This window comes from Talpa europaea (genome assembly GCF_964194135.1).
Source record: "Talpa europaea genome assembly, chromosome: 10".
Classification (NCBI taxonomy): domain Eukaryota; kingdom Metazoa; phylum Chordata; class Mammalia; order Eulipotyphla; family Talpidae; genus Talpa; species Talpa europaea.
In genome coordinates, this window is record NC_140077.1 from 63432538 (window position 1) to 63446429 (window position 13892).

Here is a 13892-nt window from a genome sequence, read left to right on the forward strand (position 1 = left end):
GGGGATTCTTCCTCTGGAAATCGTTTTAATTAGAGAAAAAGCTCTGTGCTTAATGCCCTAAACATTTTTAAAAAGGCAGGCAAAATCAGAATGGTAAGCAAGCCCTGGTCACACAGGTCACTGCGGCCTTAAATGACAGCCACAGAGGTGTGTGAAGAAGCCACCCGATGTATCCCGACCTCGTCATCGCCACATGGTCAGAAGCCCCACCTCTCCCACTGGCTGTGGTAATATTTCTGCAGTGTGGATTTACTTCCTTTGAGGTAAAATGAATATAAACTTTGTGAAGATCACATTTTTCTTCATTTATTTTTTTTCACACATCTTCCCAGCTATACTATGGAATAACTGACAAATAAAACTATAATGTATCTAAAATGTACAATGTGAGTCAACACGCTCCTTGTTTTCTGATTCTAAATGTGTGGTGTGCTCACTGCAGAAAACCTAAATGCAGAAGTGAACACAGGAGTGGAATGGGAATGACACCCAACATCCACCCCCAGGTACCACCTTGGACAGACAAGGACCCTCCATGAGAACAGGGGCACTGCACCCACATCCTCCCCATAGCCACTCACCTGCTTGATGAGCATGTAGGTCTCTGACATGATCCTTTCAATGCGTCCCAGATCATAGGCCACCCCCTTCTGACCCTGCTGCCATACACGATAGGCATCTAGCAGGAGCGTCTTGCCCGACTCTGTGTCCTCCAGGAGTTTCCTCTTGCGGCTGGGCCGTGGGGGTGTCTCCTCTGGGTGGCTGCCCCCTCTGGCTGTGGTGGCAGTGGCGATGGGCTGGGCTGGGATAAGCAGGCTGGGCTGTTGCCGGGCACTGATGCTCAGTTCCTCCAGGGACAGTTCAGTGGGCCGGCTCTCAGGGCCGCGGTCCCGTGGGGGGCGGCCTTGTGCCTGGGCTGGTGCCCGCTCTAAATCCCAACGGCGAGTGGTAGTCTCACCAGTGTCCATGAGCTCTGTGGGACCCGCCCGGGGGCTATCCTTGTTCTTCTGCTCCCCACCCTGTTCTACACTGTCCCCTGAATCCACAGGTCGGTGGCTGAGCGGGCCCACTCTGCCCCCTGGCTCTGCCCCTGGTCCTGAGTCATCAGCCAGAGCGGGCTTCTTGGAGTTGGGGAGGCCATCCTGGCCATCTTCAGGACTGGCCTTGTGGGAGACATCGGTGGTCATCCTGGCTCCCAGGATACCACAGGCCTTGGATCCTGGGCGCTCTGATCCCTACGAGGAAACCGAGGATCAAAGACTCTATATTGGTGTCCCCCTGACAGCAAAGCACCCCTAGGCGCCAGGGGTGCCCACTCTGGGTCTACCCATCTTTGGGCTTCTAGACGGGTGGATGGGACTCTGGAGGTGGTGCTGATCTAGAAGAATCGGCCTGGGTCACTAATATGGCTCTCCTCTAAATGTGAATCTCAGGGCACCCTGAACTGTCCCTGATAGGGCTACCAAGGGCCATTCCCCAAGGGCCACCAAGTATTCTTGCTGCAGAGTCCAGTGCTCCTGTCCTGTCCTTCCACATAGAGGACACAAAGGGTGCAGCCATGAGCCATAGTACCATGGGCCAGTCAGTGCTATTGGGTAGGGGGGGGACTGTAGCTGGACTGGACTGTCCTTGCTCAGGTCCCAACCTCCCTACCTGCTGGGCTATAACCTGATCTCCTGGGCCTCAAGTGCTCAGCTGTGAAACAGGGCAAGGAATATACCTGCCTTAGAGGGTGTGAAGGGGCCTTGTGTGTACTGTGCTCTGAGGCCAGGGTGAGAGTGAGGGGATGGTGAATGGCCAACTTGCCATCTGCTTCTTTATCAGAGCTGAGCTTTCCCTGCCAGGAAAGCCTGGGCAGGGCCTGCTGCTCAGGGACCAGCCTTAGGAGTGTTGCTGTGGGCCTTACTGATCACAAGTCCACATCTGTCTCACTAAATGCCTTCCCCAGGTGGAGAGGTAGGAGAATGCTACTTCCCAGGTGGGGATGCAGGGACCTAAGGGACCAGGACGTAGCAGAGAAGATCCTAAAAGAAAGGAGGGCGGTGGTGGCGTACCTCTGCGAGCTCACTCAGTGTGTCCTCCAATACCTTCACGGTGAGGATGAAGGCCCGCTGTGCCAGGACTTGACGGTCAGCATCTCGAAGATACTTCCTGTGGGCACAAACAGGTGGCCAGAGAGGATGAGAGTGTCAGGCCCACACAGCACCACTAGGTGGTGGTCCTTGCCCCTCCCTGCCCTGAGTATGCCTGCTGGTCACTCAGCCTCCCACTTGTCTACCTGTCTGAGCTCAGTGAGAGCTGGGGGCCAATGAGTTCTCTCCAGTGCACACAGATATGTCTCCAGTGTACATCCCGCCCCAGGTGGAGACTCCTCCCTAGCTACTGAAGACTCACAGCTGGGCCAGACCAAGTTTCTTCCAGGATACCCTGTTCCTTATGAAGGGTGGCTGCAGCAGATGTCCCTTGGTCCTGTCTGCCCTACCCTTTCTGGTAGAGATCCTTCTTTACCTCTGGGGGCAGGCTCCTATTGTCCAGCTCGTTATTTCTGGCCTGTCTGGGTGACTTCATTTGGATACCTCTTTACCCATAACCTGAGAGCCCTGAGATGGGGAGAAGCAGGAAGGAAGGACAGGTTGGCTTGTCCAGATTATCAATGTTTGGAGAGACTGCAGCTGAGGTACCCAGGGCACAGGGGGTGGTATTTAGGTTCCAGAGACCGGGATAGAGAGGCCCCTGGGGAGAAAGGCTGGCTTGGGCTCCCTGACCACCGAAGAGACATCCTGTGGGGCTGAATGCATGCAGGGCTGGGCCGTGCCAGGCCGGGTGGTGGCACTCACTTGCCCTGGTCCGGGGTCCGCTGCAGCATGGAGGACACCTTCAGCAGGGTGCTGTGGTCCCGGAGCTGGGCCAGCACCTTGAGCAGCAGCACGATGGAGCGGTTCATGTGCCAGGCGAAGCTGCCCGGCCGGTCGATTTCATCCACAGGGATCCTCCAGATGCCCTGTGAGAGTGATGGGGTGGATATGTGAGGGGGGGGGGTGTTCTGCCCAATCACAAACTCACTGGATGCTCTTCAGAGAGGAGCGGAGTAAGGCCACTGCCACAATGCCCCCACAAATGGCAGCACACCACACATGCACTTTCCACACCCTCCTCTTCTGAATGGCTGCACGGCTCATGTTTACTTGATTTATCCTCTATGGGAAGCACGCAGGTCTGCTTGAGTTAACGCAGCAATGATAGGGAAAGGCCCAGCGCCCATGCATCTCTACACAGGTGCCGATTCAACCGTAAGGACAAATCCTAAGGAGAATGAGTGGATCAAAAGGCAGCTGCCATGAAGTTCTGGCATCTCTTGCATGCCAGTGTCTGGCATGGGACTACTTCCGTGCACTTCCTACCATAGCACCAGAGCTCTCAGGGGTAGGCTGAAAACAACCTACAGCTCCCAGGATACCTGAGTTCCCCACCTTTGTCTAGCAGTCTACTTCAGCTGGAAGCCCTCCCCCCTATATCTTGCCCATCCAATCCCACTATCTGGGAAGGCTGAGCTGGTGCCAAGATAGCTCTAGAGAGCCCCACCAATATCTCCCTGAGTTTGGCCTATGTGGGCACCCCAGCCATGAGCAGCTCCAGGGTCTGGTTCCCTATGGTACCCCCACAACTACTTTACTACAGTCAACATATGGAGGAAAGGATGGTGGAGGGAGTGAATGACAAGTGAAGAGGTCACACCTTCTGGGCAAGCCTAAGGCTGCTGTGCCTTGACATTAAGAATCATGTCTCTGAGGGGCCTCCCTGGTGGCGCAAGCGGTTACGTGTCAGCACTATGAAGCTATCTGCAGCTACTACAGTATAAGTCTGATCCCTGGCTGGCCAGGGAGCAGCCCACATGGTGCAGCAGACCTCTCCTGACTCGCCCGCTGCTCCCCTCAGCAGTGTACTTTGGTCAATATGCCTGTTCTGTTCCCCACTCTGTCTCTGGTGGATCCTCTCACCCCCCACACCTCTGGCCTATACCCCAGCTCTTATAATGCATAAATAAATAAATCTTTAAAAAAATAAAAAAAGAATCCTCTCTCCGAAACAGGAGCTCCCAGTCTGAAAAAAGTTGGCCAGCTCCAAATGGGTGCCTACAGCTAACACTCTAGAAAAATCTGTCCAGGGTAGACCAGGGTGATGCCACCTCTGCCACATGAACCCCACAATTAGGTATCCAGGCAGTGCTAGTTGACTGCCATGCCCATAATATTTCAGCAGCCCAAGAAGGGAGCCAGGGCACCTCTAGCCCTGAGCAGCTCAGGTGGAGCTTAAAACCTCACCTGAGGAGCTTAAAACCTCAACTCTAGTCCCTGAGGCTGCTACACTGGGTCACTGGGCTCACAATGGATATGGAGAGAGCATTCGGCAGGTTAGGAGGATTATGTAGAGGCAGTGCCCAGTCAGCTCTCCTGCATCCTCCCAAGCCCAGCTGTAATGTCATTTCCTCTCTGAAGCCCTCCTAGCTTGCAGCCCTCCTTTGACTGCCAGGACCACTTGAGGTCAGCCCCTCAGGTGGTCAGGAGGTGTGAGTATGTCCTAGGCAGGAGCAGGTCTTTTTCAGCTCAGGCCCTCAGAACCCTGAACCAAAGCTAGCAGAGCAGACAAGGTACCCAGCATGAGAAAGGCTTTTTGCTGTTAGATGCCTACTTCCCCAATCCAGGATATATCCAAGGTAGGTGGGAGACAATTCTGCTCATAGTGAAATTAATGTTCTTCCAGAGCTCTGGGTGACATGTGAACCCTATATTGGGGTTCAATGGGGCTCCCCACGGAAAAGGCAAGTCATCAACACCATAGTAGTGAGCACACGCTAACCAGGCACTAGCAGGCCCTTAGGCTGCACATGGGAACACCGACCCAGTTCCTGGTTAGGTAAGGGCCCACCTTCTCTGGAAAAGGGGGCCAAGAAGGCACTGCTAGAGATAAAACACACTGGTCCTCTGCAGGGAGGCCACACAGGCACTGCAGACTTCTCAGATAGTGGGGTATAGGTGGGCCCCCTGCAGCAAAAGATACTGGGTGGGATGTGCCTAAAAGAGCCAATGATTATATTGAACCCCCACCCCCACCCCGAGGTTAACCTGGGACTATGAGAGATGGCCTGACATAACTTCACACTGATGTGGGTCTACTGACACCCTATCTCCTTTGCCCACTCCCATGGGCCCACTCTGCCAGTCTCAGCCTCCTGCACAGCCCTCCCTACCACACCCTTCCTCCCACACCCCCTTCCTGATTCCCAAGACACTGCTCTCAGCTGGGCATAGGTTCCACAAACATGGATGTTTTTTAGCACACTTAGCAGGTAGAACCTGCTCACTGTGTAGGTGGAAACCTGAGGGCCAGGAAAGGGCGCCTCCCCCTGGCCACACTGCTGGACTGCAGCCAAGCCTAGATGGTGTGCCCAGGATTCTCTCCTGAAGTCCAGTGTGGGTGTGCCACCTCTCACCACAGACACCTCCCAGCACAGACACTGACCAATTACTGGGCTGAGCAGCCTCTCGATGACGGGTGAGGCATATCTGTGATTATTCTGGGGGCAAAGCTCAGGGCCCCGATGCCCATGGCCAGACTCTGTGGGGCTTTCCATCAAGCCTGAGGAGGGCCAGGACGCTCCCCCTGAGGGAAGGTCTAGTGTGCATCACATTTCAGGGCACAGTTTGATCCCTTCACATGAGCCCCCCCCCCTTTTTTGAGAACTCCCTTTTAATCGGTTTCCTTTCTAGATATGTAGAGGCAGGTATAATATAACACCACTTATTTCAGACAGGATGGAAGAACAAACAAATTAGGCAGAGTCCATGGAAAATCAAAGGGAACCACAGACACCACAGGCCCTGGGGAGTTTCCTGTAGCCAGAGGCTAGCTAGCCTCCAAAGAGCTGGCACGAGGGTGTGGAGCCACCAGGCAGGCAGGAGCTGGCAAGCTGGTCAGCAAGCCTGCAACTCTACCATCTGCCAGAGCTGGCAGCGCTGGGCTCTGTGCTTGCAGCTAGAACCTTGATACCAGCCGCCTCAAGATGGGTAGACGTGTCCCATCCTCCACAAAGGAGAAGAAACCAAAGCACACTCCCCGGGACTGTCCCCCGATAGCCCTCCCCTACTGAGCCCAAGGAGGGCTAGGAAGCCCCTGAGCGAACCAGGGAGGAGACAGGTACCAGGCAGAGGACAGCCTCATGTGTGAGCAAGAGGCCCACACCATGTTGCACCTGCAGCAACAGAGGCCCCGACCAGCTCAGCCTCAAGGGCACACGTGAGGACTCAGGGAGGACAGTGGCTAGGGAAGGGTGAGCAGGACCTAATGAGAAGAGGTGGGGGCACAGTGCCTGAGTGGAGGACAGGCTGAGAGCAGATAAAGGGAAGCTAGCAGTGGGGGGCCTGAGGACAGGCCAAAGCAGGATCACAGGCAGTGAGAACAGCAGGGAACAGGGGCAGCAGGGACTGATAGAGAAAGGCAGCACTGATGCCAGCCTAGGGGCTAAGTTTCAGGCCCCGCCCAGCTGCCTGCCTGTCCTATTGCTCTGGCTCACCCTTCCGAGTGCCCTCTCAACTCCTGGCTGGGATGACACCTGCTTGGAGCACTGTGGGCAGAGGGGGTGCACAGCGGCAGCCTCAGAGCACTCAGAAACACTGGGCTTGTGCTCAAAGCATCTCATCTACAGCATCTCAGCCAACCTCCCAACCCACTGGAGTGGTTCTGGGCTCCTGGCTGCAAGATGAAGTCACCAAGACAGACCACCTGAATAATTCATGGAGTCCCAGACTCTGTTCTGAGAGTCTGGGACTTGATACAGGTTACCAAACCTTCTCTGCTGCCTAGCAACTGGGACATCCTCTCCTTTCACTTGAGGAAAGAGGCTTGGAATCTGGGCCCCCAAGTAAGGGGTATGGAGACAGGGCTGGCTGCCCTGGTTGGGGGCTCTAGGTGACTTTCCAGGAGAGCTGAGAGCTGGGTCAGTGGAGGGAGTGGGGTGTTGCCAGGCCAGTCTGCACTTGTCTGTGAACACAATGGCAGCGGCCACTTATAAGGGTGGCTGGAAAGTAGAACGAGGGAGATGTCTGGGCAGGAAGACCATGAAGCTTGGGTTTCTGGTCACTGCAGTCTTGGCAGGGGGCACCCCAGGTGACAGAGAGCAGATGCCCCCTCTGGCATGGAATACTGCTCCTGGCGCCAGGCTAAGGCCACGCTCAGGCCTACAGTTCATGAGGACTCTAACACACTAGGTCAGGGGGAGAGTCTTTCTGGGGAGACAGGGATCCTCTTTCCTCAGATACCTGACTCTGTTGGCGAGTGCACACCTCTCCAGCTGCCTAGTATTGGCCAGGAGGCCCCACCCATCCATACTACTAGAGCCCTGGCGCCCTAAACACCACTGTGGCTGCCAGCACAGCCTTTTCACATGGCCCAGGGCAAACTTTGAGCTTGGCTGCCTGAGGCCACAGATTCAGGCATTATTCTGTTTTTCATTCCCACCCACCCTCTGCTGGGCCACTGCTCAGACCAATTTCAACAGCGCATCCCAAGGTGGTTCTGGGGCTCCCAGCCCCACCTATTATCTTTATGGACACCTTTTAGGCTCAGTACGTCCAGGTGCCTCTTTTGCTCTGAGAGCACAGGCAAAACTGCCTTCCCCCATTTCCACCCCAACCCAAGAAAACAAGTGGCCTGGAAATGCCAGAACAAGAAAGGACAGGTGAGGGGTACAGCCCGGTTGCATTCTGCTGGGTCCCTTATGCCCTCTAACCCAGGGCTTGAGCTTGTCAGAGAGGTAGATCTGAGAATGGGCCCGAGCAGGCTCTGAGGAGTTTATGCTACAGATAAATTCCTTTCCAGGGTGCTGTGGAAGATCAACTAAGGAGTTATTAGAGAGTAGCTCCTGGGTTCCACAGCGCAACTGCCACCTGGCAACTGCAGAAAGCCAAGTGTACCCTGGGGATCACATCCAAGAGTCATGTGTAGCCCCTCACGAAGTTTGTCTCTGTTAGTGGGCCAAGCCTATGTACTTGCACTCCAGAGTGAGAATAATAAAATAAATGCAAAGAGAGATGTGTATTTTTGTTTCATCAAAAACTCCCCACAATTTAAAATGCCCACAGTGCATCAGCATACAGGTATGCCCTAATTCATCTAGTCCCTGGCTAATCTGAGTCTTCAGGATTATTATGAACAAAGTGGCTGATGAATAAGACTTTTCCACAGAATTTTCTCCCTCTTCTGGGGATGGCTCCCCCACAGGGGACCAAGAGGGTAGGCATGCAGTAGCAGGTGCCCTCCTGGACATCAGTCCTGGCACCAGACTAAGACTACAGTAAGCACTTCATCTTCCCAGGCCCTTCCAGCCCCCAGCCAGCCCCATGTGTCGTGTTATGATGGGAAGCAAGGCTTCCCAGAGCAGCTCAGCTCCAACAGTGCTGTTCATAGAGAACACAGAGCTGTGAGCACCCAAGGGAAAGCCTGTTCCTCTGGCAGAGGTGTTCTTGCAGCCCCCCCTTTCCTGGCATGGACACAGTGGTGACTCAGTGCTCCAAATAGGCGAGGGCAGGGAGCCTGCTGGTATCCCACTTCCAGGAGCAGCGGGCTTGGGGCTGTAGAGCAGGCTGTTTCGAGCTGAGAACCAGCTGCCTCTCGAGGGTGGAGAGAGAGAAAGAGAAGAGAGAAGAGATTGCCCGCCCCTCAGCAGGGGTGGGTGTTGGGGTAGGAGGTTAGGGCCTATTTTCCCAGGGAGAAGCACAAAAACATTCTGCTGTTTCCAGGACAGCCTCAGTGCTGCAGCCGGATCCCAAGCTGCGGCAGGAATGGGACAAAATTTGGACTATAAGGCCTGAGGTCAGGAGCAGCTTCCATAGCCTTGGGGTGACACCTGTCACCCGCATGCCCTTACAAAACTCTCAAACAGCAAGAGCCCTTGGAGAAGGGGTAGAGAGGGATGTACAGGACTGGATTTGGTGCCTGTGAGTCCCTGAGACCAATGGTACTCACAGGGTGCCCGCCCAGCTTCCCTAATGCATTTCACCTACACCTGGCTGGAGAGGAGACTCCCCATCCAGGGCACCCAGCCAGTAGGAGCAAAGACTACCACAGAACTCAGCTACCCCATATTTGCACTCACTCCATTCCCCCTACCCACAACTAGAGGCAGCATCACAGCCAGCCAGGTCAGCTGGGCAAGACTGCTCCAGCAGTACAGGTAGCTTCATCTCCTTCAGGAGATGCCCTGCTGAGGGACGTATGGTGTTTGCAACCAGGACTGAGCTTCCTGGTTATCAGCACCTCATCTTGCTGAGGAACCCTAGGGAGCTAATGGCCCTACCCCTCTAACAACACTAGCCACCCATTCCGGTCCAGGTCTAAGGTTGGGGGTGCCACCAGGGCAGGCAAGGTTAAAGACTCCTGGGGACAAGAAGTCTCGCAATTTTCACTGCTAACCCATCAACCTGGCCTCTCTGCCCACCAGGTTGTAGGAAGTCACCAGAGGCCCCCAGTGCACTCCCACAGGCATTCTGATTCCCACAGGGATTCCCCAGGTAATCCATAGGTAGACTCCCTAGAGCAGGCGGAAGCTGGGGAAGCCTCCTATTTGCTTGCAGCCGGCGCCCACTTCCATCCTCTTCTGCCAAATGAGACATCTTAGTGGGTCCCCAGAACTGCTGGGCTCTCTCTCCATTACCCCCCCCCCCCGCCCCTCAAAAAAGGGCAGAAACCACAGACAACTAAGTGCGGGGAGGAGGGGGGCGGTGGTGAGCCAGGCAGGCAACTCTACCCGGGTCAGCCACGCCTGTGCGTACCGCATCCCCGCCCTGCGCCACTGCCCCGCGCCTTTCTACCCCCTCTCCCACTCCGCCACCGGACGAACTCCGGGCTCTGAGCAGGCCGGGCGCGCACAAAGCACTCGCACCATCTTCCCGCCCCCGCACAACAGCTATTTATAGCTGGGGAAGTACCGGCCCCAGCGCTTCTGCCCACCCGGCCAGCAGGCCTGCTCACCATCCCCGGGAACGGCCCTGAGAAGCTCCTCGTCGGCGCCTCCCGCCACGAAGTTGCTCGGGCTAGCAGCCGAGCGAGCGGCTTTCGCTTTCATGCAGCGCAGCGCACACCCCCGCTCGCGCGCTCGCTCGCGGCCCCAGGCTCGGTGGGGCTGGGCTTGCCGGGGGCTCGCTGCGTGGGCTTCTCCCCCAGAGGCGCCTGTGCGTGGGAGGGCTCTGCCAGTGCCTGCTCCCCGGGAGCCGCTGCCCTGGCCCGCCCGGATGCCCACCTGACGCTGGGCAGGGCGCCGGCCAGGCCGGGGCATGGGGGTGCCGAGGCTCCACTGCCGGCCGACTTCCTCCTCAGCGGGCGCCCGGGAAACCACGGCTCGCGGGCTTCCTGCTGCGCCAGGCGGGCCGGGGGCCCGGGACGGGGGTTGGTTATGGGGGCGCTGGAGCCGACCCAGGGAGGAGAGCAGAAGCTCAAAGCGCAGAGCCAGAAGCGCAGAAGAGGCGAGACAGCCCAGGCCCCCGCCCGGCACCCCCTTAACCCCCTCCCCCACACGCCGCCCGGGCAAGTTCCTACCCGCCTGCTTCGCAGTGGCATCTGTGCAGCAGAGCAAGGGCCGGCAGGGCCATGGCCACGGAGGCTCGCTCACTCGTGGCGGGCTAGGGCGGGGCGGGCAGAGCCGGACAGGGCGCGGGTGCTCACTTGCTGGCTTGGCCTGGAAGCGGGCCCAGCAGCACAACTGACTTTGGCCGGATTGGTCAATCCTCGTGGGCTTGCTGGCCCAGTCGCAGACCCAAAAGTGGTGGGCTGCCCACCTGCCAGGGGACACAGCCCTCAGGGCCGGAGCCATGGAACCTGGCAGGATGCCGATCTTGGTGTGTACCATCGACCAGGAGAGTTGTGGCAGAAATGTCAGTGGCCAACCACAAGTCAGGCAACGGGTGTTCTCACCCTGCACATGGTAGTTATGTGAACTGTGCCCCCTGGAGTTGTGCCAGGAGCTGGTGGAGGGCGAAGGTGTGGGTGTGGGAGATTTAGTCACACCATGCTGTCTTTGCTGATACAGTCTAGCAGTGGGAGCTAGAGTGAAGACCTTCGCGGTAATGGGGGGTATGGGAGTGTAACAAAGATGCCCAGGCAGTCCCCCTAGCCCCATGGTGGGTTTTACAGGAAGGGGCCTCATTTTCCAGTAGGGCTGAGGCCTGGGCAGAAGCAGGTGCTGAACCAAGGAGTAGAAGCTGGGCAGAAGCTAGTTAGGCTCAGGACACCCCGCTGCACTCAGCAGTGGCGCACACACAGCAGCAAAGCTCTACTACCATACAATATATAGCTTCTTGGCCTTTTGGCTAAGATCATGTGTACTAACATATACTAGGCACCCCGAGCCCCAGTGTGCACACAGTACCGTCCTCCCAATTTCCTGCAGGATGGGCATCCTGGGACTTCCCACCAACTCCTAGCTGCTCCTCCCGTTCTCAGCTAAGGCGAGGACAAGCAAAGGCAGGGCTGGATAACAAGATGCTGCCTAAGCCCTGGACTGGCACCATGAGCCACACGTTTCTCTCTCACCACCTCGAGCTCATCTTCACATACCTGGAGGCCTCAGCTCCACCTGGCCTCTATCCTGGTGACATTTGTCCTGGTGACATCTCCCTAAGCTGGCTAGTTTTCACCTGTCCTACACCCAGGCTGGCTCCTGCCCATCAGTATTCCCAAGCTTGCCATGTGTCTCTGCCAGGTACTTACCAGCCCCTCCCCTCAAGTTCAAACATGCCCCTGCAGCCCGATAATGCTGTATTCTGCCCATCCTCCTTGAGACACAGAGGTGGTATCTGGGCACCCCCTGGAGAATTACTACTCCATGCCAGGTGTTAGAAGAATCAAGCCGCCGCTCCTCAAGGTCACTTTACAGGGAGACACATAAGTGCATGTAACCCCAAGGCTATTTGACAAGGACAGTAGCAACCAACTAAATGCTCATCAGGGTCAGGGCTTAGCAAAGAATTCTAAGTTGGCACGTTGCTCAAGCCACGTTAGGTCTACATTTGCTTGTCATTTGATACCCACATGTGGCACTAGATCCAGAGAGAGTGAGCACTGGTACAGAGTCACACAGCAGTAAGGCCAGAATGGTTGAGGACTTCTCCAGGTCTGGCCAGCTCCAGAGCTGTTTGGGCCACCACTCCTGGCTGTCACCAGGGCTGGAGCAGACACCTGACTCTTGCACAGCTCATGACCTGACGTCATACTTTATCTACTTCCTGTAAGATCAGGTCAGACCAAACGAGGCTGAGAACATGTGCTGATCACATCTAGGCCAGGAAGAAATGGTCTGTTGAGCTCATGGTTCTCTAGAAACCAGCCCCTGCATCCAGGCAGCCTCCAGGCCTGACCAGCAGCAGCACCCAGCTCTCCTCAGCACACATGCCTCCCACACAGGCTTAGGACTGGTGCTCTAATGAACACACTTGAGGCCCAGGGTAGGCTGGGGTAGCCTGTGATCGCAGGGTCTTGGTTGCCACAGGAGGGAGGCCTGTGGGTAAGGGGAGTTTCGGGTTCTGTGACAGACACCTGCTCAGCAAAATCTCTGGGGAAAGTTTTCCCTGGGACAGTGTTTGCTCCCAATGGTCTTTAGCTTCCGTGGCCTCACCTGGCACCACACAATACTGTGCACCCCAAATTTTGTAGTGACCAGGTAATGTCCTCAGGACATTTGTTTTCTTTTCATGGTTGATTGTTGAAATTGCTCTTGGAGGTTTGAGGTCAGGCATCCCTTGGAGAAGCATAGCTCATGACCTGAGGCATTGCCATCTCTGGCTGACAGGTCAGTGCTGAGGCCCAGGAAGGTAGCCTCCTAAGGGAGAAGCAGTCCTGTACACACTGGGAGGCCCTGTGACTTCATGTGAGAGTGCTGTGATGGTGGCTACTGGTGGGCCTGCCCACACCAGATCCCTGAGAGTTCTTTGGGTCCAAGACATTCATGCTTCTCCTAGAAAGTGTCAACATCCTATGTAGGAGAGCCCTGTGGGTCCTAAACACCCGGAAAGCACCTGGATATAGAAGGCACAGGTCTCTGTGCACTGCCTGGGAGACAGCTACTCATCCTCCTAAGGACCACCTGTGAAGCCTATGGTGTTGGGGGCTCTTACAGTGCTCTACCAGACTTGGGTGCCCAGGTGGCTATTAACCCTGACCACACTCACCCATGGGTCAACAGGAGACCTTGTGAGCAGGAGAGGCTTTAAGCTGGCTGCTCTAGGCCAACCCTGGGAATTAGAGTGCCTATGGCCACTTGTCTGGGTGCGTGTTCCTAGAATGTCACTCTTGCTTCTTAGCTGAAATCCCACTGATTGTCCAGGCACTCCCTGAGCCCAGGCATGCCCAGGGAGTGTTAGGGGCAAGCACACTGGTCATAAGTTGCAGCAGGCTGAGCCTCTGAGAAATCCCTCACACTTGGAGAGGGATGAACCCCACCCTACTGGGGTGCTCCAGTGCCTCTCCAAGGGATGCCTGACCTCAAACCTCCAAGAGCAATTTCAACAATCAACCGTAAGAAGAAAACAAATGTCCTGAGGATATTACCTGGTCACTACAAGGCATTTCCAGGCTGACCACACTCCCTACTCCAGCTCCAGGACAGGTAGGTCACCAGAGAGAGAGGAAAATGGTGACAAGAGCAACAGATAGCTCGCCACCTACCCACCCTCCACAGCCCCCTGCCAAGGCCTGCTGACTGGCCTCTTCTGAATGGGAGTGGTATGGACCAGGCAGAAGAGGTGGTCAGAACTGAGCTCCCTCTGCCTTCTGCCCAGGCCACTGGACCTACTCCCCCATCCCTTCTGCCTTCATGACCTACATGGCCCTACTTTCTTCTCTTT

At 56.1% G+C, this 13892-nt stretch overlaps 1 protein-coding gene across 1 annotated transcript in view; it reads right to left on the reverse strand.

Annotated features, from left to right (window-relative positions):
- CABIN1 (calcineurin binding protein 1) overlaps window positions 1–13892 on the reverse strand; it is a gene marked incomplete at its 5' end in the record, with an annotated part of 178576 nt that overhangs the window by 12013 nt on the left and 152671 nt on the right. The window contains 3 exons of the mRNA XM_084244486.1: window positions 582–1235; window positions 2055–2151; window positions 2838–3001. Of these exons, the coding sequence (XP_084100612.1) occupies window positions 582–1235; window positions 2055–2151; window positions 2838–3001 (915 nt within the window). The remainder of the gene's footprint in view (window positions 1–581; window positions 1236–2054; window positions 2152–2837; window positions 3002–13892) is intronic.